General features: G+C 35.8%; 2 protein-coding genes across 9 annotated transcripts in view; one reads left to right on the plus strand and one right to left on the minus strand.

The window, feature by feature from the left end:
* The window catches only part of CD274 (CD274 molecule), a 146,354-nt gene that overhangs the window by 115,803 nt on the left and 2,897 nt on the right, over window positions 1–27,654 (minus strand). For all 7 annotated transcript variants that reach the window (XR_002341636.1, XM_021083736.1, XM_021083755.1 and 4 more), the window contains exon 2: window positions 19,479–19,612. The gene's annotated coding sequence lies outside the window, so the exon portion shown is untranslated. The remainder of the gene's footprint in view (window positions 1–19,478; window positions 19,613–27,654) is intronic.
* RLN2 (relaxin 2) lies at window positions 1,366–7,622 on the plus strand. Of its 2 annotated transcripts, none has more exon segments than NM_213872.1 (2): window positions 1,366–1,573; window positions 7,098–7,622. In NM_213872.1, coding segments are annotated over 2 exon segments (549 nt in total). In that variant the 3' UTR covers window positions 7,439–7,622.

Here is a 27,654-nt window from a genome sequence, read left to right on the forward strand (position 1 = left end):
AAATGCTCCTAAAGAATACTTAAAACTCTCATGAGAAACTGATAAATGTAAGCTTAATTAATTTCTGGTATAAAATTTCCTTCTCATATTAATTAGGATAGTGTATTTGTAACTAAGTGATTGTTGACTTTTTAATTTAACATTTGTTTTTGTTTGTCTTTTTGTCTTTTTAGGGCTGAAACCGCAGCATATGGAGATTCCCAGGCTAGGGGTCTAATTGGAGCTATATCTTCCAGCCTACACCACAGCCACAGCAATGCCAGATCTGAGCCACACAGCAACACTGGATCCTTATCCCACTAAGCGAGGCTAGGGATCGAACCCACAACCTCATGGTTCCTAGTCGGATTCCTTTCTGCTACGCCATGACCAGAACTCCAACTTTTTACTTTAATTCAGAGCTAACCTAACTTCTTCAAGCTAAATTGGGTGTTAAAAATTATCTCACCAAATGTAACAAACACAGAATACAGCAAAAATAAAATATACATATAATTTTTGTGCTGTATACTATGTTAGGAAAACATTCTTTCTAGAATGGTGGGATTCCATTGCTTTTTTTTTCTTTGCTTATTTGTCTCTCTTGGTGTGTGGGTGTGTGCCTTGCCTGGAGGCTCCAGTCTCAAACACACAGAATACAATCTCAAATCCAAATATACAAGAAACTGGTTACAATCAAGCTACATCCCAGAGGATTTGAAGGAAAGTTGGTGGAGAAAGTGTACTGTAAACTTAGGATACTGTACAAGCTTAAAGCAATATACTGAGGATTTTAATGTTTTCACCAAGACTTAGATAAAAAATCATAAGTATTCCCTCTCTTGTCAACAATATATCCCTTCATTCATTATATCTTTGATTGATATACCAGACAGTACTAATTAATCTAACTATAATCTTAGATTACAAGATTCATGCTGGGTTGTGAGAATATGGATGATTTCAATTTTATTCTTGTTCATAAAATTTAGCATAATGGCCATGCCTAGCTTTATAATAAAGACTTCAAATACTGACTCACTTTATGTCAGTATACAAAATTGTCTGAGACTAAGAGAGAAAAAAAAAAAAACTGTAAAAGGGCCAAGAACAGAATGATGGGCAAAAGGAGGAAAGCTGGGAAGAATGATCCAGAGCCCATGGAAGGGGAGGAGGGATTTCAAAGAGATGGGTGAGGAAAGAGGTGGGGCTTGGACACTTGACTCAAGGTCTAAGTGGCAGCCAGAGGGCTATAAAAGCCTGGTGGAGCAAGGCGGGAAAAGCAGCCTAAGGGCCAGGATTGGCACACACAAGCCAGTAGGCTACAGCAGCTGCAGTATCTAGAGAAAGGCTGAAACGCCTGGAGCAGAAGAGATCAGGTCCAGGATGCCGCGCCTGTTCTCCTACCTCCTAGGTGTCTGGCTGCTCCTGAGCCAACTTCCCAGAGAAATCCCAGGCCAGAGTACGAACGATTTTATTAAGGCATGCGGCCGAGAATTAGTCCGTCTGTGGGTGGAGATCTGTGGCTCCGTCTCCTGGGGAAGAACTGCTCTCAGCCTGGAAGAGCCTCAGCTGGAAACTGGACCCCCGGCAGGTATGAGCTCCCCCGGTTGCTCCACACTTCCCATTGGTTGCCGTCCAGTTGCCGACCAATCGGAACCTGGCTCGAGACCTAATTGGCTGCCAGCGCTCAGCCCTGACTGTGAAGCTGTTGGTGCCTAAAAGTGTGGGCTTTTGCCTCGTAACTTGCTTTCTAGCGAGTATTTCATGGGGGATTTCACCAGAAAGAGGGAAAGCATCAGGAACAGCAAATAGCTTCACTTAAGAGGTCCGGCGCCCTTCACCTCCTGGCAGTCAGAAAGAAGGGGGAAACCACAGAAGTGGTAAGTGCTCAAAGACCCGCAGGAAGCCAGGCGCACCCAGTCCAAAAGATTCCAGAGTCAAGGTTTCAGTCCTGCCTGTAGGTGTGCGGGCGGATAGGGCAACTGGACAGGGAGGGCATCTTGAGATGCCAGGGTTCAAACAGTGAGGTGAGAGCTGGTTATCGAATACATCTGCGCACCTAAAGGCAAAGGACAGAGACCTATGACTGTGCCCTAAAGAGTAAACTTAAAAGGGGCCTTAAATTTAATGGTCTTTCTCTCCTTTGTTTAAAAAAAAAAAAAAAAAAAAAGTTGGGCTATGGCCCATACCATCAAAAACATATTCTTTAATTTTATTTTATTTGTAAACTTCACCAAAGGGGAGAACCTAACCTCCCACTTCTTTGAACTGAGTCCTGAAGTTCATGAATGAAATAAAGGACTGAGGAAGAAGAAAAGGACTTGGCCTACAAGAGAAACTGAAGGGGACTAAGAGTCAAGGAAAGTTTGCCCTTCAGACAAACATAGCTGAAAACTTAATTGATACTTCAAGCATTTGGATGCTGTAATACATTTTCTTTAAAAGCAAGATCTCAGAATTGACTACAGCTTAAATCTGGATTTTAAAAATACCCAGTGCTTTGATAGTTATAAGGCATTTATAAAGCTAAACTGGAAGCTAAGTTTAAATAACAATGGAAACTTTTCCTGAGGTGTAGGCTAGTCTAATCAGTATAACAGGTTATATAAGTTCAGAGAAGGCAAGCTCAACTCTGAATAATTGTTGTTTATTTCATAACACATATACAATTTATAAAAAAACACAACTATATTTTATAGGTTATGTCCATACCCTGTATAGAACTGACCCTCATGTAAAATTGTGCACACTAAGTACATTTACTTACCTTTTATGGGACTTCAAACAGGATTATAAAGCTATTTACTTTACTTTTCTACATTGTTGATCAGAGATTGATTTACTTAATGAAAGTTTTTACATATTTCTGGTATAATATTTATAGAAGAGTACCACAGAATTTAGGAATTTACTGATTCAAAGTAGGGAAGACTGGATTGCATTATATTTGCTTCATTATTTCACTTTTTCTGAATGAATAATACGCTCTAAAATTATTAAAAACCAAAAAATATACATAAATACAATGAGAAAATGAAAGGCACTCAAAGACATTAAAGACTTGGAAAAAATTTGTGAATCTAATGAGAAAATGAAAATATCTATATTAAATGAAGGATGTAAAGCAATGTTAACATTTGGAGGTAGGTATGTCTATCTCCTGCATTTTCATTTAACATTATATTGTGAGTAACTTCCCACACTGTTATTCTCAAAAAACATAATTTAAAATTTCTTACTACTATTCCATGTCATAAATCTACCATATATATTTAACCATTCTTAGTGGATATTTAGATTGTCTCCAGATTGTGGCTTAAAAATAGTTTTCTGAGTATATTTATACTTATATAGATATTTGGCCACATTTCTATTTATGTAGACAGATTGTGATTTTACAGCATTTTTCAAGAATTGTCACTTTGGGAGTTCCCCTGGTGGCTCAGTGGAAATGAATTTGACCAGCATCCATGAGGACGCAGATTCAGATCCCTGGCCTTGCTCAGTGGGTTAAGAATCTGGCATTGCCATGAACTGTGGCAGAGGTCACAGATTAGGCTCAGATCTGGCTGGCAGCTACAGCTCTGATTTGACCCCTAGCCTGGGTGTGGCCCTAAAAGGACCAAAAAAAAAAAAAAAATTGTCACTTTGCTTGGAGTTCCCGTTGGGGCTCAGTGGTAACAAACCGGACTAGTATCCATGAGGACGTGGGTTCGATCCCTGGCCCAGCTCAGTGGGTTAAGGATCTGGTATTGCTGTGAGCTGTAGTGTAGGTCACAGACAGAGCTCGGACCAGGCGTTGCTGTGGCTGTAGTGTAGGCCAGCAGCTATAGCTCTGATTCAACACCTATCCTGGGAACTTCCACATGTGCAGGTCCACCCCTAAAAAAAATTGTATTTGTCACTGCTCAGTACATAATTACCTGGAAATAATCTAACAAAACATTGCCTGCAAGTGAGGATCAAGGGAAATGTTTAAATTACTAATCAAGAATCATTGTGGAATACATGTCAATAATTTGTGATTCATGAGGTATAAAACCTCTATTATTAGATAATTTCTATTTGTTTTTATATTATTGAACTGTTAGCTAGCCATTTTTCCCACAATGTGTGCAGAAATAATACTCACTGCATCCCTTTTAAAAACTGGATAGATATTTTTAATTAGAAAACGACTATGTGAGTGAGATTTTAGTCCAAAATACAGTGACTATGAAGCATATGTATGAATTCAGATTGATTAGGTCTTTTAGGTTCCAGAAGCTTAAGTTGTCGACTGCAAATGTTTCAAAACAAATTTAAAAAGTAATTTTAATAAAAGAGTACGACATAGGCAACAAAAACAAAATTAGACAAATGAGGCTATATCATTTGAAAAACTTCTGCACCACAAAGGAAATAATCAATAGTGAAAAGGCAACCTATGGAATGAGAGCTCATATTTGCAAGCCATATATCTGATAAGGCTTAATTTTCAAAATATATAAAGAACTACTACAACTCAATAGCAAAAAAGCCTAATAATCTAATGTTAAAATGGGCTAAAGACTTCAACAGACATTTCTCCAAAGAAGACATACAAATGGCCAACAGATACAAGAAAAAAAATGCTCTATATTACTAATCATTAGGGAAATGGAAATCAAAACAACAATGAGCTACCACTTCACATCTGTCAGGATGGCTATTATCAAAAAACAAAAGACAGGTGTGGTTGAGGATGTGGAGACACTGAAATCCATGTATATGATACTGTTGGTGGGAAAGCAAATTTGTACAGCCATTATGGAAAACAATGTGAAGGTTCCTAAAAAAAAAAATAGAACTACCATATGATCCAGCAATCCCACTTCTGGGTATTTATTCAAAAGAACTGAAATCAGTATCTTAAAGAGACATTATCACTCCCATATTCACTGAAGAAATATTCACAATAGCCAAGATGTAGAAACAACTTAAACATTCATCCATAGATGAATGAATAAAGAAAAGGTGGTGTATACATAAAATGGAGTATTATTTGGCCTTAAAAAAGGAAATCCTGAAATATGCAATGACATGGATGAACCTCGAGGACATTATGCTAAGTGAAAACGCCTGCCATAGAAGGACCAATATTGCTTGATTCCATTATTATAGGTATCTAAAATAGTCAAACTCAGAGAAGCAAAGAATAAATGGTCATTACCAGGACTGGAGGAGGAAAAATTGGAGTTTATGATAATCATATGTGAAATTTCAATTATGCAAGATAAATTGGTTCTAGAAATCCAATTTATAACATTGTACTATAGATAACCATGGTGTATTGGACACTTAAAATTCTGTTAAAAGGGTAGATCTCATGTTAAATGTTCTTACCAAAAATTTATTTAAAAGATACATGGGAACTCTGTCATATTTTTTAAATTTTCTGCAATTTCACAGTATTTCAAAATTAAAAGTTCTTAAATTACAAAAATGTGCCAAAAGCCATAACCTATGAATAAACATAATAGAAACTATAAATGTTTTGCCTGCTTCATTAACTGGCTTTAAGTATATGGAAAGTTACTACCAGCTTTTCTTTGCATTCAATAAAGCCCAACTAGGGAAAGTTTTAGAGAAAGGAGAGCTTTTAATGAGGACTAAATACAACTTATGATGTCTACTGAGGGAAAATGTAAAAGTCTCTGGTTACCAAAAAATGATATAAATTCTCACCTTAGTGCCAGTTTAGAACTTGAATGAGAGAAAGCATCAAGAGGAAAATAAAATGTTAGAGTGCTGTTTTCTTTCCAGTGAAAACTCCAACTATTCAAGTTTGTTGTTGGCTGAAGAGAGAGTTAACTGAGACTCTTATAACAACAGAACTCATGGGAAGTGGACCAGCTGGAGATCATTCCTGCCTGGGTGAGGGGGCATAGTTTTCTCTGATCAGTAGGTATCTGCAGTTAGATAGGAATCCATCTTCCATGCATCGATTTATATCTTTTGACCTCATTGTTTCCACTATTTCAGGAGGAATACCTTATTAATATGTTGAAAACAACAGTTTTGCTGTCCATGGAAGAACAGCAATATATGATCCAGGTTTACATTATAATTTAAACTTCATCTGTGTTTCTATTTTTTGGTGCTACAACTCAAAAGTGTGTTATTAAGATAGATAAGGTTAAGAAAGAATTTACCTGAAAGTTTTTTGAGGGCAGGAAACATGTTTTCTTTTTATTTATATCTCTTATCTGGCAGTGCTAGAGACACGGAATAAGTCAATGGATGTTCAACTGAATTGAATGGGTATAAAGAAGGAAGATGTCAGCTGGTCCCTGAAGGTTCCCAGTCCAAGTCCATCCTGGGATACTGAAAAGAACAGGTTCTCTTCAGAGGGAACACACAGAACCTGCATAGTTCATGATCTACAACACTGGAACAAAAACCACACATAGAACATTAGTGAGTAGACACACACCACAAGAGATAATAATCTCTTAAAGTCAGTGATTTGTTGGTTAGTGTTCTTTAACCCATTTATCTATTTAATGTAAAATACTATTCATTTGGAATAAATACTCCATGAAAGAGAAATTATTAAATAGATGTGTAAGGAGCATCAGAGGCTCATATCTCCTGCCTACTCAATTTAAGCAGCTGGAAGTTCTGCTTTTTTACATTTATCCTGAAGCAGTAACTTGCCACCATGGAACATTCAATAGTTGAAAATAATATACTTTTCAAGTGTTACTATCATGATTCAGAAGTTGCTTAGTCATGGAAGAAAATTCTCAGATAATAAAAAATTAATCATGGTCAAACTGAGTATTTGTAATGATCAAGATGACTTCAGAAGTGTCAGGAATAGAAAAGAGCTATGATGAAAGCATCAAGGGGACATAAGGAGAGATGACGAAGGGTTTGGGTGGAGTAAAGCAGAACCTTGTTAATGTTGTAGTACTTTAAGCTGCCCAGCTATAATAAACTAAGTTTTAAAAATATCAGAAATTTGCTGAATTTTTTTTATTATTGAATTCTATTTAGGCAATGCTTTCCTTTATGTCTCTGCAAAATTTTATAGTTTTCCAGATGTTCCTTGACATGATTATTTTTTCTCCTCCCCCTCTTTTTTAACTCAGAAACCATGCCATCCTCCATCACCAAAGATGCAGAAATCTTAAAGATGATGTTGGAATTTGTTCCTAATTTGCCACAGGAGCTGAAGGCAACATTGTCTGAGAGGCAACCATCACTGAGAGAGCTACAACAATCTGCATTAAAGGATTCGAATCTTAACTTTGAAGAATTTAAGAAAATTATTCTTAACAGACAAAATGAAGCAGAAGACAAAAGTCTTTTAGAATTAAAAAACTTAGGTTTAGATAAACATTCCAGAAAAAAGAGACTGTTCCGTATGACACTGAGCGAGAAATGTTGTCAAGTAGGTTGTATCAGAAAAGATATTGCTAGATTATGCTGAAAAGGAGCTAATGATATATTTTATATAATGTTCACATGTATTCTCAGTGACATATTCACTTATGCCTCTGTCACCCACTGATTATTAGCACTGTTTAGTGTTTAGGTTTTTCATTTTATGTGTAAGAAAATGTCCCTTGCATTAATGTAGTTTCTGCTAATAATATTTTTTTAAACTAAAAGGTATTTTTGTCTTTTTTATTAATGATATAATTATATTACTACTGTTCTAATGCTGCTAACTTAAAATTATAGTAAAGCCTTTATCACTTTAGCCACACACAATAACTCAACTTAAGGAAAATTTTAGAAATAACTTAGTAAAATGCTATGTCTTGCATTAGTGAGAATGGACAAGTCTTTTTTGAAATTTGTACCTAGTAAATTATAACCTGTTAACATTTTTCATCCAAACCTGATGCCCAAATGTTCTTTCTCTAATATAAAATAAATCATTTTAAAAGCAAAAAATAAATATAAATTAAAAATGAGCTACCCAATGCCTAACATCAGGTACATAAAATGGACCAAAACATTTTTTTCTGACATAAACTCTTAGATTGAATATACAGAGTCAAAACACCTGAACTTTTTTAGTAGATTTTAGGATACTTTTTTGTGTCATATTGAACTGTTAATTGCAAAAAGCAAATTGGACCCTAAATAAATTTAATTTAGTTGAGGTCATATAAACTCAAGTGTTTTTCAAACTAGGGTTCTTGCCTTATTTCTACTGTCTAAAACCCTAAAATTTAAATTATAATTTTTAAGGAGAAAAATGAATATATATGTATATATATGCATATATGTATATATAGAGAGAAAAATAAACAATTCAGTATTATATATTTTTTTCTGTTTTTACAGAAAAACTGGTTTAGCAAGGAAACATACTTTATGTTTGTTACTTTAAAATTTATGAACCATTCCCATAACAAATAACTATGAAATGATAAGAGAACTTGTTAGTATAGTACATTAACAAAGTTAGCATCTTGTTGGTATTTAGCCAGGTCCTTTGATTTATATACAGTTACATTTTTAGGCAGCATTTACAGAAAAAGTGCACTTAAATTGCAATTTAATTTCCATCAAATGTCTGTCAAGAGAATTTCAAAGGATTAAAAGATCAACTCCCATATAAATTCCCATACATGAATAATCATCACGAGGCTGCCAAGGTTTACTAAGTCCTCACCAAGGCCACCTTGTAAAACTTTAAAATGGCTAGGCAACCTCAGAGGCCGTAAGACACCTTGGACAAAGCCAGGAAAAGCACTGTCTGAATTGGAAAATCCAACACAGGAGAACAAGGACAGTGACCAGGAAACTTACTGCCCAGACCCAACAAAGAGGCATCTCTGGACCCAAGAGGCATTTCCCCAGATTCACTTGGGCCCATGTCCCTCATCTGCTTCTCCACAAAATCCTTGAAGACAATGCTTGCTATTCCGTAGTCCCAGAGGTATTCACTATCTCTGACTTTATGATCATTTTTTAAGTGGTACAAAGACAGTCTATGGTTAATCATCTACTATAAACACTATGATTATCAGTTAAAAGCCTGAAGATACGTGATTCTTGGGCTACTAAAGTCCTCCTAAAACTCTCATGAGAAACTGATGATTGTATGCTTAATTTATTTCTCATATAAAAATTTACTGTTTTGGAATACCTGGTGCCCTTGTGGTTAAGGACTCAAGATTGTCACTGCTGTGCCTCAGGTTCAACCCCTGCCCCAGGAAATTCTACGCATCATGGGCACAGCCAAAAAAATTTTTTTACTTTGTTTATATATATATATGTATCCATTAGGATGGTGTTCTCTGTAAATAACAGTCCTGCAACAACGGCTTCAAAGATGAATGGGAAGTACACATCCAACCCTGTTTAGTATCTGAACAATGCCAGCAGTCTCCTCCCAGTTTTCTAGTCATGTCTGTTTAACATACAGGCCTTCCTCCTCATGATCCCAAGATGGCTCTCAGTGTAACATTTTAGGCATTTTAGGCAGAGAAGAAAAAAAGGGACAGAAAAAGGCTTAGTGCCTGGATCAGAAAAGCAAAGGCTTTATCAGAAACCTCCACATGTATGCTTATTTCACATTGGCCAGAACTGTTTCACATGGGTACTACAATCAGCAGAGACATTGGGAAATCATTTCTACCATTAGAGCCTAGAGAGTTGAGGCAGGCAAGGAAGATCTAGAAAGGAGATTGGGTCAGTCAAACTACAGCTTCACTTACACTTGCTGCTTTTGTACCTACAAGGTCTATTTCAAAGACATTAAAATTTATTTATTAGCCTTCACCATTAAGATTAATTCCAATTGGATTTGGATCCAAAGGATATGGATAAAACAAAGATATCTTTGGAATCCAGTAGACATGGGTAGGAGTGCTCCAGCATTTATCAGCTATATGCATAGACACACTTAATTTTTCTCTTTAAAAAGCAGACTTTTGTTTTGACTAAAAACATTTAATTTCTGAATTAATAGGCATTTTTTAATTGAAGAACAGCTGTCATAGAGTACAGTGAGGCACAGTTTTAAAGGTTATAATTTATAGTTATAAAATATTAGCTATATTCCCTGTATTGTACAATACATCCTAGTAGCTTATTTTATATATAATAGTTTGTACCTTTTATTTACCTACCCCTATGTTGCTCCTCCCTCCTCTCCCCTCCCACTGGGTCTGTTCTCCGTATCTATAAGTCTGCTTCTTTCTTGATACATTCACTAGTTTGCTGTATTTTTTAGATTCAACATATAAGTGATATCATACAGTAGTTGTCTTTGAATTATTTCATTTAGCATAATGCCCTACAAGTCCATCCATGTTACTGCAAATGGCAAAATTTCATTTTTTCATGGCTGAGTAATATTCCATTATATATAATGGCATGTGTGTGTGTACATGTATATATACATGGATAGAAGATGTGATATATGTGTGTATATATACACACATACACACACATATCACATCTTCTACCCATTCATCTGTTGATGGATATTTGGGTTGCTTCCATATCTTGGCAAATGTAAGTAATACTGCTATCATCATTGGAGTACATGCATCTTTTTGAATTAGTGTTTTTGTTTTTTTCAGTTATACACCCAGGAGCAGAACTGCTAGGTAATATGGTAATTCTATTTTTAGTTTTTTGAGAAACTTCCATACTGTTTTCCACAGTGACTGCACTGATTTACATTTCCACCAACAGTGTACAAGTGTTCCTATTTTAAATTTTTATTTGGTTTGCATTTTAGGGCCATACAGAAGTTTGTGGGCTCTGGAAGTTCCTGGGATAGGGTTCAAATCAGAGCTGCAGCTGCTGGCCTCCACCACAGTCATAGCAATGCAGGACCCAAGCCCTGTCTGCCACCTACACCAGAGCTCATGGCAATGCTGGATCCTTAACCCACTGAGACAAATACTATACAACATCACTTATACGTAGAATCTAAAAAATACAACAAACTGGTGAATGTACAAGAAAGAAGCAGACTTAGAGATATGGAGAACAGACTAGTGGTTCCAGTGGGGAGGGGGAAGGAGGGAGGAGCAACATAGGAGTAGGGAAATAAAAGGTACAAACTATTATATATAAAATAAGCTACTAGGATATACTGTACAACACGGGAAATATAGCCAATACTTTGTTTGATATATTCTTTGCAAACAATCAGATTGGACACTAAATTTATTTAATTTGGATTTTTGTGCCAAAATGACTTCATTTTTTGAATTAAAATTTAAAAATTTTTTCCAATTTTTTTTTCCTATTTTATTGAACTATAGTTTTCAAAGTAGGTATCTTTCACCTCTTTGTTTAAGTTTATTCCTAAGCACTTTATTATTTTTGATGCTTTACTATAAGTGGGATCAATTCCTTTATTTCTTTTTCAGATAATTTGTTGTTGATATATAGAAACACTACTGATTTTTCTAAGTTAATTTTGTATACTCTACTGAATTCGTTGATAGCTCTAAGAGTTTTAAGTCTTCAGGATTTTCTATATATAAAACCATATCAAAGGAGGCAAGATGGTGGAAGAGTAAGAGGAGGTGCTCACCCTCTCCCACAAACACAGCAAAAAAACACATCTACATGTAAAATGACTTGTACAGAACATCAACTGAAGGCTGGCAGAAGAACTTAAACATCCAAAAAGGGCAAGAAACTCTTGACATAACTGGGAAGAACAAAAGGAAAAAAGAGAGAGAGAGAGAAAAGGAATCAGGACGAGACTAGCATTCCTGAGAGGGAACTGTGAAGGAGAAAGGGAACCCACACCCTGAGAAGTCACCTAACCGACGAAATATCAGCCAAGTCAGAGGGATCTCCAAGATGTCGAGAAAAGCGCAACAGCAGGTCTGAGAACCGAAAAGCAGAGTGAGAGATGAACAGATCATCTGAAGCACTGGCACAGACACCACAGCCTGAGACACTCAGGTGGGGGCTGGGAGTTGAGACTTAGGTTCCGGAGGTCAGTTCCTGGGAGTGGGCCAGGGTTGGTGGTATGGAGTCAGCCTAAGGGGCTAGGAAGTGGTGCACAGTAGGTGGGGGAAGAGGTACAATAAGGTCTGGGGAGTGGAAAGCCATGGCAGAAGGAACCCGGGAGAGTGTCTGGGCCCGCAGGAGAGAGAAGGTGCCATTGTTGGGAGGGGAGAAGGGGAGGGGAGGACTGCCATAGAAAAGCCCTTGCACCCCAGCTACGAACTTGCCCTCCGACTCACAGGGGGCAGAGTGTTCCCGGAGCAAACCCCCCTGCCCACGCAGCCAGAAGCCACTTGCTATCCTCCGTGGACCGGGCACCCCCTGCCCAAGGGAAGCCACCCACCAGCCCGCCCTGGACTGTGCAAAACTATAGTATGGCTTCCCCAAATTCACAGAAGAAGAAAACACAAGCAAGATGAAGAAGCTCAGAAACCAATTCCAGTTAAAGAAATAGGAGAATTCACCTAAAGCAGTCAACAATGAAGCAGACCTCTGCAGTCTGACAGACTTTGAGTTCAAAAGGGAGATAGTGAATATAGTGAAGGAATTAAGAGAGGATATGAACGGTAATGCAGATTCCCTCAGAAAGGAATTAGAAAATATAAGGAGGAACATAGAAAAATTACAAAATTCATTTGCAGAGATACAAACTGAGCTAAAGGCAATAAAGACCAGAATGAATGAATTAGTGATGTGGAAGATAGAATAATGGAAATCACCCAAACAGGAAAGCTGACAGAAAACCAAATGAAAAAAAAATGAAAGCAATATAAGAGATCTATAGAATAATATAAAGCCAATCTACACATAATAGGAATTCCAGAAGGAGAAGAAAAAGAAAAGGGGGAGTTCCCGTCGTGGCTCAGTGGTTAACAAATCTGACTAGGAACGATGAGGTTGCAGGTTCGATCCCTGGCCTTGCTCAGTGGGTTGAGGATCTGGCATTGCCGTGAGCTGTGGTGTAGGTTGCAGACGTGGCTCAGATCCGTGTTGCTGTGGCTCTGGTATAGGCTGGCAGCTATAGCTCCGATTTCACCCCTCACCTGGGAACCTCCATATGCCACAGGAGCAGCCCTTGAAATGGCAAAAAAAAGGGGGGGATTGAAAATATATTTGAAGAAATTATGGCTGAAAACTTCCCAAATCTAAAGGATACTGATATCAAGATACAGGAAGCACAGAGGGCCCCAAACAAGTTGAACCCAAATAGGCCCACACCAAGACATATTATAATAAAAACGGCAAAAATTAAAGATAGAGAATTTTAAAGGCAGCAAGAGAAAAGAAAAGCATTAATTGTAAGGGAACCCCCCCATAAGGCTATCAGCTGATTTCTCTATAGAAACACTACAGGCCAGGAGGGAGTGGCAAGATATACTTAAAGCTCTGAAAGGAAAAAATCTGCAACCTAGAATACTCTATCCAGCAAGAATATCACTTAAAATAGAAGGGGAAATAAAGAATTTCTCCAACAAACAAAAGCTAAAAGAGTACAGCAATACTAAACCCATCTAAAAGAAATACTGAAAGGGCTTCTCTAAATTTAAAAAACAAAAAGGAAGAACTAGGATGAAGGAAACCACAGTTGGAAAGCAGTCACTTAAATAAGCCAGCATACAGATCTAAACATTAACATGTTAAAAAAAAAAGACATCAAAATCACACAGTGTGGGCAAGAGAAGGAAGAAAAAATAGATGCTTTTTTTATTTTAATGATATGTTTGAGCCTATATGAGTATCAGGCTAAAGCAAGCAGATACAGGAAGGGCTTAACATGCTTAAAAAACAGGGCAACCACAAATCAAAACCGAACATTACATTCATAAAAACTGAAAAGTACTCAAGCATAAATAAATGGACATCATCCAACCCAAAAGATAAAAGAAGAAAAGAGAAACATAGAATCAACTGGAAAACAAGGTTTAAAATAGCAATAAACAAACATCTATCAATAATTACCTTAAATGACAATGGACTGAATGCTCTAATCAAAAGACACAGAGTGGCAGATTGAATAAAAAAGCAAAAGCCTAAAACCTGCTGTCTATGAGAGACTCACATTAGGGCAACGGACACATATAGATTGAAAGTGAGGGTATGGGAAGAGATATTTCATGCCAATGGACAAGACAGGAAAGCAGGAGTTTCAATATGCATATCATAAAAAATACCCTTTAAAACAAAGGCCATAAAGAAAGACAAAGAAGGACACTGTTTAATGGTTAAAGGATCCATTCAAGAATGGAATATTACAATCATCAATATATATGTCCCTAATATAGGAGCACCGAGATACCTACAACAAATACTAACAGACATAAAAGGAGAAATTGATGGGAATACAATCACAATAGAAGACTTTAACACCCCACTCACATCAATGGACAGATCCTCTAGACAGGAAATCAATAAGGCAACAGAGATCCTAAATGAGAGTAGAAAAGTTAGACTTAATTGACATTTTCAGGACATTACATCCAAAAAATCAGAATACACATTCTTCTCAAGTGCACGTGGAACATTCTCAAGACTTGATCATATATTGGGGCACAAAGCTAACCTCAACAAATTTAAGAGTATAGAAATTGTTTCAAGTATCTTCTCTGACCACAAGGGCATGTAACTAGAAATCGAGCACAGGAAAAGATATGAGAAAAAAACCTATGACATGGAGACTAAACATCATGCTACTAAAAAACCCATGGGTCAATGAGGAAGTCAAGAAGGAAATTAAATACCTCAAGACAAATGATAATGAAGACACAACCACTCAAAATCTATGGGATACCGTAAAAGCAGTAAGAGAGGGAAGTTCATAGCAATACAAGCCTTCCTCAAAAAAGAAGAAAAATCTCAAATTGACAACTTAACCCACCACCATTTAGGGAATTATAAAAATAAGAACAAAAAAAAATACCCTAAAGGCAGCATAAGGAAGGAAATCATAAAGATCAAAGAGGAAATCAATAAAACAGAGATTTGAAAAAACAATAGAAAAAAATCAATAAAACCAAGAGCTGGTTGTTTGAAAAGGTAAACATAATTGACAAACCTCTGGCCAGGCTCACCAAGAAGAGGAGAGAAAAATCCCAAATAAACAAAATGAGAAGTGAAAAAAGAGAAGTCCTAACGGATACTACAGAAACACACAAAAAAAACCATGAGAGAATACTATGAACAATTGTATGCCAAAATATTTGACAACCTAGAAGAAATGGACAACTTTCTAGAGACTTACAGCCTGACAAAACTGAATCAAGAAGAAATAGATCAACTGAACAGCCAAATCACTAGAAATGAAATTGAATATGTCATAAAAAACACTCCCAACAAATACAAGTCCAGGACCAGATGGCTTCACAGGCGAATTCTACCAAACATACAAAGAGGATCTTATACCCAGCCTCCTTAAACCTTTCCAAAAGGTTCAAGAAGAAGGAACACTACCAAAGACATTCTATGACACCACCATCACCCTAATTCCAAAACCAGACAAAGATACCACCAAAAAGGAAAAGTATAGGCCAGTATCTTTGATGAATATAGAGGCAAAAATTCTCAACAAAATTTTAGCCAACCGAATCCAACAACATATCAAAAAGATCGCACACCACGATCAGGTGGGATTTATCCCAGCTTGACAAGGATGGTTCAACATACACAAATCAATCAACATCGTACACCACATTAACAAAAGTCAAAAACCACATGATCATTTCAACAGATGCAGAAAAAACATTTGACAAAGTCCAACATCCATTCATGATTAAAAAAAAAAAAAAACTCTTACCAAAGTGGTTATAAAGGGAGCATACCTTAACATAACCAAAGCCATTTATGACAAACCCACAGCAAATATAATACTCAATGGAGAAAAGCTGAAAGCCTTCCCACTAAAATCTGAAACAAGGATGCCCACTCTCACTACTGTATTCAACATAGTTTTGGAAGTCCTAGCCATAGCAATCAGACAAACAAAAGAAATAAAAGGCATCCAAATAGGAAGAGAAGAGGTAAAATTTTTATTGTATGCAGATGACATGATACTATATATAGAAAACCCTAAGGACTCAACCCAAAAACTACTTGAGCTGATCAACAGATTCAGCAAAGTAGCAGGATATAAGATTAACATTCAGAAATCAGTCACATTTCTCTATACTAACAATGAAATATTAGAAAATGAGTACGAAAATACAATACCTTTTAAAATTGCACCCCAAAAAACCAAATACCTGGGAATATGCCTGAAAAAGGAGGTAAAGGACTTAAATGCCAAGAACTGTAAAACATTAATCAGGGAAATTAAAGAGGATGCAAAGAAATGGAGAGGTAGTCCATGCTACCTGTAAAGATTGAACCATGAAGAAATAGAAAATCTAAATAAACTATACTTAGTAAGGAGAATGAATCAGTCATCAAACACCTGCCAACAAAGAAAAGCCCAGGACAAGACAGTTTCAGTGGTGAATTCTACCAAATATTTTAAGAAGATCTATAAACCATACTGAGCAATGCTAAATACAAAAAGTATATATAAGTATAGCTTATTCCAGTTATGAGATGCTAGAATAAGCAATATTAATACTAAGTGAAATATACAGTGGGAAAGAAGTGATAACTAGGTGACAATTCTGACGAAGGAATAAGCACAAAAGAGCTTTCTGGGGTGAAAGAATTAATCTGCCTGTTGAGAGGATTGAAGTTGACACTTGTATGTGAATTTATCCAAATACACTGAATTTTCACTTACAATTTTTCATTTGACCATATATAAATTTTAAGTAATAAATGAACCATAAACAACAAAATGATATGTACCAAAATGCTTACTACAAACATCAAGAGAGTGTTAACTGAAAAAACAGCAGGAAGGACTATTATCCTGGTGCAACATATGCATTTCTTCTTAGTGTCTAGTGTGTTATCTTTTGTAATTTGGACAATGGTTAAATAACTGTTGTTTTTAAAGTAATTCTTGAAAAGATACATATATGTAGGATATATACTTCAGTAGATAAATGTGAGTACTCATACAAGGTTATAAAAAAATAAAGAAGAATTAAAACCAATCCTTGTCAAACTTATACAGAAACTTGAAGAGGTAGGACACTTTCTAACTCAATCTCAGGGCCCAAATTACCCTAATACCAAAGCCAGGCAAAGACACTATATAGAAAGGAAAACTACAGGCCAATATCCTTTAATAATCTTTATGCCAAAATCCTCAATAAAAAGGCAAACCAAATTCTACAAAATATTAAAAGGGTGATATATTATGACTAAGTGAGATTTATTCCTGAAATTTAAGGATAAGTCAACATACAAAAATCAATTTAATGTAATAAACCACACTAACAGAATGATGGGAAAAAAACATGTAACAAAAGAATTTGACAAAATTCAACACCAATTCATGATTTAAAAAAACCCAAGAAACTAGGAATAGAAATCCTCTTCTTTAACACGATAAAGCTATGTATGAAAAGCCCACAGTTAACATCATTCTCAGTGGTGAAGGGCTGAAAGCTTATCCCCTAAGATCAGGAACAAAAGGCAAGGATGCTCACTTTCATCCCTTCAAATAAATGTAGTAGCCAGAGAAATTATATAAGAAAAAGAAAACAGGGCATGCAAATTATCAAAGAAGTATAATATTCTCTATCTGAAGATGATACACTCTTTGTATGCAAAAACATCTAAAGACTCCACAAAACAACTTTAAGGACTAATAACAATTTCAGTAAAACAGGATACAAAATCAACATGTAAAAATTGAGTGTACACTAGCGATGAACACCCATAAATGAAATGGAAAAAAAATTCCATTTATAAGAGCTTCAGTAAAATATTTAGGAATAGAAAACACTGCTACAAAACATTAAGAGAATTAAAAAAGGCATAAATAAATGGAAATATGTACTATGTTCATGATTGGAAGACTTAATATTGTTAAGAGTTCAGTACTACCCAAAGTCATCTACAGGTTCAATGCCATCCCTATCAAAATGTCATTGATATTTTCTTACCAAAATACAACAAAGGTAAATAAGAAAAAAAATTCTTCTTTTTTCCTTAAAAAAAGAAGGAAGTTGGAGGACTGCATGGCCTGATATCAAAATTTTCTACAAAGCTCTAGCTATAGTAATCCAAACAGTGAGGCACTGGTATAAGGACAGTCATGTAAATCAATGGAACAGAAAGAGTGCCCAGAAGCAAACTCTTGCATATTTGGTCAAATGATTTTGACAAGGGTGCCAAAATATTTAATGGGAAAGGACAATCTTTTCAACAAGTGGTGCCGAGAAAAATGGATATCCACCTGCTGGACGTATATGCTGACTTCACATATTATACAAAATTTTACTCAAAATGGGTCAAAATTTCATTCTAAATGTAAGTTCTAAAAATAAAATTCTTAGAAGAAAACATAAGGGAAAATCTTATTGACATTGGATGTGGCAATGATTTAACGGACATTACAGCAAAAAGCACAGGCAACAAAAGAAAAATAGATATACTGGACTTTGTCAAAATTTAAAATATTTGTATATCAAAAGACACTACCAAAAGAGTGAAAGAAAACTCACAACATGGCAGGAAATAACTGAAAATTCTATACAAGATAAGAATTTAATATCCAGAACATATAAAATAGAAAACAATGTTTAGAAAGAACTTTTAGCACAGTAAGAAGAGACATCTGGAAATTCATTTTTAAATAATCGATTACTTTGTAGAGCAGTAGTACACATGGACTATTCTCCAAATTCAGTTGACCTAAAAATACCTTCAAAACAGTTTTGAAAAGACTTTCCCAAACTGCTTGTCTTAAAGAAAATGCATTTAAAATGACTACTCCGACCATCTCAACCTATAGCTCTATATAGGTATCATGCGAAGTTACACAATGCCCAGTATTTGACGAATGATGACTAGGCCTTCCTCCAATTATGAGTGACATGGTCATATATTTTTGGGGGAGGATGTTAAGAGTACTTACTAGTTTATTTCAAAAGTACCATAACTTCCATTAAGGCCTCAGGCTTACTGGAGTAGATTTTGATAGATTTTGAACACAAACAACTCAGGTTTATAGATATGTGGTCCTGTTTGCATTTAAAATTGTATATGAACTTTAAGATTCATGTAATGAGCCCACTGTCCTCCAAACCCTACTGAACTGTTTAAAAATTTAAACAGTGATACAAATACAAACTTTAGATCACAAAATACCACAAGGATGGACTATCATAAGTCTATTATAAAGACAGAAATTTCTGCACACGAACATGTGTTATCAAGCTATTCTTCCTGGGATTGTGAAATTCCATTGCTTCTTCCTTATCTTCTGTTTGTGTCTAATGGTAGGGTAGGATGGGAGCAGTATTCCCTAGAGGTAATAATAAATAGACTGTGCAGGTAACGATTTCAAATTAAAACATTCAGATAGCTGGTAACAAGTTACAGATCCTCTAAGGAAGTTAAAAGAAAATAAGAAATTGGTATAAAATCAGAGTCTGATGACCTACCACTATAAGAAGATCTTCCAATTCAGGGCTCTTCTAAAACTTAAAAGGCAACCCTGGAGATCCATGTGTTTTCTTAATCCTTGTGTGGATCTCTAGAGAGCAGAGGTTCCCTCTAAGCTTAAGAATCCAGTTCTCTGCAATAATGAATAAGAAAATCCATTTAAACTTTAAACATTGTACAAATCTAAAGCAATATTTGGAAATTTTAATACTTTCCATAGGACTTGGCTTAAATATCAGTTTTCTTTCTTTTGTGAACAATTTTCCATCCACTCATCACAATACTATAGATGGATATGCAAGGCACCACAGAAATCAATCTAATTACAGTCTTTTAAAGCTCAGAAGAAGATATACAAATAAATGTGGAGGTAGTTTTGTTTTGAGCCACACAGGAAGTCTGATGTGGAGGTAGTTTTGAAAAATAATAGGTTACACAACAAGTGTTAATCAAGATAATCTCTAGCTGATGAGCTAACAAGTCAGCTTTATTTTTATTTTACCTATATTTTCTATAATGACCATGCCATACCTTTAAATAAGAAAATGACATTAAAAATTTAAATATTTAAATAAGTATAAAAACAGTTGTGGAGAAGAAAAGGAAGAAGAAGAGGTAAATTCAAATTTTAAAACAAGCAAGTAGAAAAATACTGGGAAGACAGACGGAAATGGGAAATGGAGAGGAGAGGTGTAGAGCGTGAACAAGATCTGAGAGAGAAAATTCTTTGGAAGCTGCTGAGGAAAGTGTTGGATCTGGGACCATAGACTCAAGAGCTGAGTGATAGCTCAAGGGCTCTAAAAGCTACTTGGAGCCAGGGAGGGAGAGTATTGTACAGCTCAGGATAGGCATATGTGAAGGCTACAGGCAATGGCAGCTGCTGTCAATAAAGAAAAGCTGAAACCAGAGCAAGAGAGGCCACATCCAAGACATTGAGCCTGTTTTTATTCTACCTGCTAGGAGTCTGGCTGCTGCTGAGAAAACTCTCTAGAGAAAGCATGACCCAGTGGGTGAGTGATGAAAAGGTAAAGTTATGTGACACTGAATTCCGAGGAACCATGATGGTTAAGTGGGAGGCATGACAGAAGAGAATCTCCAATAACCAGCAAGAGCAGCTGCTAGGATCTGGAACCCCTAGAGGTGAAGTCCTTGCTCGTCTACACCTCCTTTTGGCTGCCCTTGGGCTACCAACCAATAAGAATGGCAATCTGCCCATCCTGGCTCAAGACCTCATTGGCTGCTGGTGTTCAGCCACACCCTGCTGGTGCAGATGGAAGTAATCCATCAAATAACCTAAGCGAGAGTTAAAAAGGTACCACCAGGCCAGCACTGCGGCAGTCATAGGGTGAGTCCAGAGAGGGACTGAGTGGAAGCAGCAGAAGTTCCTTTTTTTTTTTTTTTCATTTTTTTATTACTCAAATGTATTTATCACATCTGTAGTTGTATAATGATCATAACAATCTGATTTCACAGGATTTCCATCCCACAGCCCAAGCACATCCCCCCACCCCCCAAACTGTCTCCTCTGGAGACCATAAGGTTTTCAATGTCTGTGAGTCAGCATCTGTTCTGCAAAGAAGTTCCGTCTGTCCTTTTTTCAGATTCCACATGTCAGTGAAAGCATTTGATGTTGGTGTCTCATTGTATGGCTGACTTCACTTAGCATGATAGTTTCTAGGTCCATCCATGTTGCTAAAAATGCCAGTATTTCATTCTTTTTGATGGCTGAGTAATATTCCATTGTGTATATGTACCACCTCTTCTGGATCCACTCCTCTGTCGATGGACATTTAGGTTGTTTCCATGTCTTGGCTATTGTAAATAGTGCTGCAATGAACACTGGAATACATATGTCTTTGCGAGTCGTGGTTTTCTCTGGATAGATGCCCAGGAGTGGGATTGCTGCATCAAATGGTAGTTCTATGTTTAGTTTTCTGAGGCATCTCCATACTGTTGTCCATAGTGGTTGCACAAATTTACAATCCCACCAACAGTGTACTAGGGTTCCTTTTTCTCTACACCCTCTCCAGCACTTACTGTTTGTCGACTTTTGGATGATGGCCATTCTGGCTGGTGTAAGGTGGTACCTCATCGTGGTTTTGATTTGCATTTCTCTAATAATGAGTGACGCTGAACATATTTTCATGTGTTTCTCAGCCATCTGTATGTCTTCTTTGGAGAACTGTCTGTTTAGATCTTCTGCCTATTTTTTGATGGGGTTGTTTGTTTTTTTGGTATGGAGCTGCAGAAGGTGTTTATAAATTTTGGAGATTAATTTCTTGTCAGTCGATTCATTTGCAAAGATTTTCTCCCATTCTGTGGGTTGTCTTTTTGTGTTGTTTAGGGTCTCCTTTGCTGTGCAGAAACTTTGAAGTTTGAGTAGGTCCCATTTGTTTATTTTTCTTTTTATTGTCAATACCCTGAGAGGTGGATCTGAGAAGATGTTGCTGTCATTTATGTCAGAGAGTGTTTGGCCTATGTTTTCCTCTAGGAGTTTGATAGTGTCTGGTCTTCTATCTAGGTCTTGAATCCATTTTGAGTTTATTTTTGTGTATGGTGTTAGGGAGTGTTCTCATTTCATTCTTTTCCATGTGGCTGTCCAGTTTTCCCAGCACCACTTATTGAAGGGGCTGTCCTTTCTCCATTGTATAGTCTTGCTTCCTTTGTCATAGATTAGTTGGCTGTAGGTGTGTGGGTTGAATTCTGGGCTTTCTATCCTGTTCCACTGATCTATATGTCCATCTTTGTGCTAGTACCATGCAGTTTTGACGACTGTTGCTTTGTAGTATAGTCTGAAGTCCAGGAGCCTGATTCCTCCAGCTCCATTTTTCTTTTTCAGGAGGTATCTGGCTATTCTGGGTCTTTTGTATTTCCAAACAAACTTTACAATATTTTGTTCAAGTTCTGTGAAAAATGTCCTTGGTAATTTGATAGGAATTACATTGAATCTGTAGATCACCTTGGGTAGTATAGTCATTTTGATAATATTGACTCTTCCAATCCACGAGCAGGGTATATCTTTCCATCTATTTGTGTCATATTTCACTTCTTTCATCAGTGTCTTACAGTTTTCAGAGTACAGGTCTTTTGTTTCTTTAGGTAGGTTTACTCCTAGGTATTTTATTCTTTTGGATGCGATGGTAAACGGGATTGCTTCCCTAATTTCTGTTTCTGCTTTTTCATTGTTGGTATATAGAAATGCTATCGATTTCTGTGTATTGATTTTGTATCCTGCAACTTTGCCAAATTCGTGGATAAGCTCTAACAGTTTTTTGGTAGAGTATTTAGGATTCTCTAGGTATAGTATCATGTCATCTGCAAATAGTGATAGTTTTACTTCTTCCTTTCCAATTTGGATTCCTTTTATTTCTTTTACTTTTCTGATTGCTGTGGCTAGGACTTCCAGAACTATGTTGAAGAGTAGTGGTGAGAGCAGACATCCTTGTCTTGTTCCTGATCTCAGTGGGAATTCTTTCAGCTTTTCATCATTGAGAATGATGTTTGCTGTGGGTTTGTCGTATATGGCCTTTATCATGTTGAGGTAGGTTCCCTCTATGCCCACTTTCTGAAGGGTTTTTATCACAAATGGGTGTTGGATTTTGTCAAAGGCTTTTTCCGCGTCTATTGAGAGGATCATATGGTTTTTATTCTTCAGTTTGTTAATGTGGGGTATCACACTGATGGATTTGCAGATATTGAAGAACCCTTGCATCCCTGGGATAAATCCCACTTGATCATGATGTACAATCCTTTTAATGTATTGTTGGATGCGGTTTGCTAGTATTTTGTTGAGGATTTTTGCATCGATGTTCATCAGTGATATTGACCTGTAGTTTTCTTTTTTTGTGGAGTCTGTCTGGTTTTGGTACCAGGGTGACAGCGGCCTCATAGAATGAGTTTGGGAGTATCCCTTATTCTGCAATTTTTTGAAATAGTTTCAGAAGGAGAGGTGTTAGCTCTTCTCTAAATGTTTGATAGAATTCGCCTGTGAAGCCATCTAGTCCTGGACGTTTGTTTGTTGGAAGTTTTTTAATCAGTTTCAATTTTAGTTCTTGTGATGGGTCCATTCATCTTTTCTATTTCATCTTGGTTTAGTCTTGGAAGATTGTACTTTTCTAAGAATTTGTCCATTTCTTCTAGGTTTTCCATTTTATTGGCATATAGTTGCATATAGTAGTCTCTTATGATCCTTTGTATTTCTGTGGTGTCTGTTGTTACTTCTCCTTTTTCATTTCTAATTTTATTGATTTGAGTCCTCTCTCTTTTTTGCTTGATAAGTCTGGCTAGGGGTTTATCAATTTTGTTGATCTTTTCAAAGAACCAGCTTTTCATTTCATTGATCTTTTCTATGGTTTTCTTTGTTTCTATTTCATTGATTTCTGCTCTGATCTTTATGATTTCTTTCCTTCTACTAACTTTAGGTCTTTGTTTCTATTTCATTGATTTCTGCTCTGATCTTTATGATTTCTTTCCTTCTACTAACTTTAGGTCTTGTCTGTTCTTCTCTCTCAAGCTGCTTTAGATGTAAAGTTAGCTTGTTTATTTGGGCTTTTTCTTGTTTCCTGAGGTGGGCTTGTATTGCTAGAAACTTTCCTCTTAGAACGGCTTTTGCTGCATCCCATAGGTTTTGGAGTGTCGTATCTTCGTTGTCATTTGCGGCTAGGTATTTTTTAATTTCCTCTTTGATTTCTTCAGTGATCCATTGGTTGTTTAGCAGCATGTTGTTGAGTCTCCACGTGTTTATGTTTTTTGCAGTTTTTTTCTTGCTGTTGATTTCTAGTCATATAGCATTGTGGTCAGAAAAGATGCTTGATATGATTTCAATTTTCTTAAAGTTACTGAGGTTGGATTTGTAGCCCAGGATATGGTCAATCTTAGAGAATGTTCCATGTGCACTTGAGAAGAATGTGTATTCTGTTGCTTTTGGATGGAATGTCCTATAAATATCTAGTAAGTCCATCTGGTTTAATGCTTCATTCAGGGCCTGTGTTTCTTATTGATTTTCTGTCTGGTTGATCTGTCCATTGCTGTAAGTGGGGTGTTAAAGTCCCCCACTACGATTGTGTTATTGTCGATTTCTCCTTTTAAGATTGTTAGCAGTTGCCTCATATATTGTGGTGAACCTGTGTTGGGTGCATAGATATTTAAAATTGTTATAACATCTTCTTGGATTGATCCTTTGATCATTATGTGATGTCCTTCTTTGTCCCTGAAAATATTCTTCATTTTAAAGTCTATTTTGTCTGATATGAGTATTGCTACTCCAGCTTTCTTTTGATCCCCATTTGCATGAAATATTTTCTTCCATCCTCTCATTAGAAGTTCTTAATGTAGTACTTCAAACTGCCTAGCTCAAATAAACTAAGTTTAGATATTAGGACACTTGCTGATTCTGTTTCATGTTTAATTACATTGAGGCAACAGTTACCTTTTTGGTCTATGCAAAATTTTATAACTTTCCTGATTCTGCTTGACATTAATGTTTTCCTACACCTCCCTCCCCTCTTTTTTAATTCAACAGAAATCTTGTCATCCTTCATCAATAAACACGCAAAAATCTTAAATATAATGTCAGAAAACATTCCTCTAATTTGCCACAGGAGCTGAAAACAACACTGTCTGAAAGGTAGAAATTTTTGAGGGAGCTACTACTTTTCCAACAAAATGAAAAGGAAGCTATTAATATAAAATGTTGTAAAAAAAGTTTGTAACAAAAAAGTTTTCTTAAAATATGCACAATATAGAGTAATTGTTGATTTCTCACCTATCTTCTTGTATATTATCAATGATGCATTTATCAATGTCCAAATCAGTCACACTGATTATTAAAATATGAGAAATTATTATTAGTGTTTACATTTTCAAGTGTTCTGTAACAATGTTGTCTTTCCACATCATGCTTTCTCTCAAAAATTAATCCCTTTTCTGATAAAGAAGTCTTTGGGTTTTTTTAATTAATAGTATCATTGCTTCAATTGCTTTTGAATCTTATTACTTTTATAATGATTTTTAAAGCTTTATTATTTAACTGATAAAACTCATTTTATACATACTTAACACCAGGTATATATAACAGTAATTTAAAAATTTAATTGATCTTAGAGTTCCTGTTGTGACTCAGCAGGTTAAGAACCTGACTAGCATCAATGAGGATGCAGGTTCTATCCCTGGCCTCACTCAGTGGGCTAAGGATCTGGCAGTGCCATGAGCTGTGGTATAGGTCACAGAAGTGGCTCAGATCTGGCGTTGCTATGGGTGTGGCATAGGCCAGCAGTTGCAACTCCAATTAGACCCCTCACCTAGGAATTTCCATATGCCACATCTTGTGGCCTTAAGAAAGCAATAATAATAATAATAGTAATAATAATAATAATAATAATAATAATAATAATAATAACTGATCCTATCAGTACAGACCAGTGAAAATTTAATGACAAACTTTGCAATTTTGTACTTGAACCATAGCATTTTTGGCTTGTTGAAATAATGTTTGAAAATAGTCAGATTCAATACCAAATATATTTGGATTTTTGTGCCCAATAAACTCACTGTTTTTCAATTACATGAAGAGTACTTTCATGCTTCTAAGAGATTCAAGGAAATATTTTTAAGTGACGTAAATGGTCATATGGGGATTTGAATAAATAAGTCAATGTTTCTTCTTAGAAAAGAATCAGATTGGTAAAGGAACACATTCAGGCTCATCATTTAAGAATTTATGGAACATTTATATAAGGAAAATAAACTGTGAAACAATATGAACATTTGTTAGAATGGTAAACTAGTACAGATCATCTTAGTATTTAGTCAATTTCTTCAACCTATATATCTACATATTTTTAGCCTGCATTCGTAGAGAAGATGTACTTATAAATAAACTAATCTCCTGCATCAAATTACATCCTAATTTTTACCTCTTCTCCTTCTTTAACTCTTTTCTTGCTTCTCACATGCAATCCTCCAGCCATATTCCATCTTCTACTAATTCCTAACGTAACTATCATAGCTTCTTTCCCCTAGAATATGTTTGCTCACTTCCTTCCATGCCTTTGCACCTGCTATTCTCTCTTCTTCCTCCAACGTCAGCTCCACTTTTCTATTACCTACCTTTCCGTTTAAGCCTGGGTAAGTTCTGTCTCCTAGAGGAAGTCTTCTAAGAGCACTGCAGCCCCTACCAGACTCCTTGTTCTATAAACTATTTTACTTAAATTTTCCACAATTCACTTCAATATTTAACCAGTGATATGTTATTCCATTATGCTTTCAATATAATTAGAATAAGAAGTCCAAGATTTTAGTGCTTACAGACATTTCACTTATTTCATTTCTATTTCCTAAACACAAGACTTTTTTTTCCCAAATGAAATTAATGGAAAATCTCTTCTTGTAGGACTGCATCATGACTATATTATCTCATACTATCCTTAATGTACTAGAAATAAAAAGATGAAAGTGATTTTAAATGCATTTTCTAATATTCTTGCCAAATTGAGTCTGATAATCTGTATACCTGACATATAAATGTTATGATATTTATAGATATATAAAATAATAAAAATTTATTTAAAGAGCATTAAACCTATTATCTAATTTGATTCACAAATTTCAACAAAAAAGAGATGGCAATAATTATAACAGCTAATACTTATTGAGTAATATGTGTCAGGCTTTGTATTTTTGCATTTATTATCTCGTGTGTTTTTAATGAATTACCTCATTTAACCCTTTAATAACTTTATCAGAAGGTAGTATTATTATCTATCTTCAACCTACACCACATGTTCCTATATTTATGATACATATAAGTAAAGTGGAGTATATGATTTCAGTAAGTTTGTAGAGGCTACCTCGTCTTGTAGTTGAAACCAGCCTCTAAGTGTCTTTACTACCAATAGAGTGAAATTTAAAAAAATTCTGAGGCAATGACCTTAGTTGATGTGCATGCACATGTATAAATTTTTTCTTCCTGTCCAAATTATTATTTCCTCTAATTTAAGGTTTTGGTCTCAAAAGATTTGTTTTGATATTATGATACCATGTACCATTACACGAAACTAAATTCTTTTTTTTGTAATTTTTTTTGACAAATTATGGTTATACAAAGTAGGTTAGGAATTTGGGCTCCAGAAGCAGACTATCTTAAATCAGGCTTCTTCCCTTTACTATCCCTCTCAT

This window comes from Sus scrofa, chromosome 1 (genome assembly GCF_000003025.6).
Source record: "Sus scrofa isolate TJ Tabasco breed Duroc chromosome 1, Sscrofa11.1, whole genome shotgun sequence".
In the NCBI taxonomy this organism is placed as follows: domain Eukaryota; kingdom Metazoa; phylum Chordata; class Mammalia; order Artiodactyla; family Suidae; genus Sus; species Sus scrofa.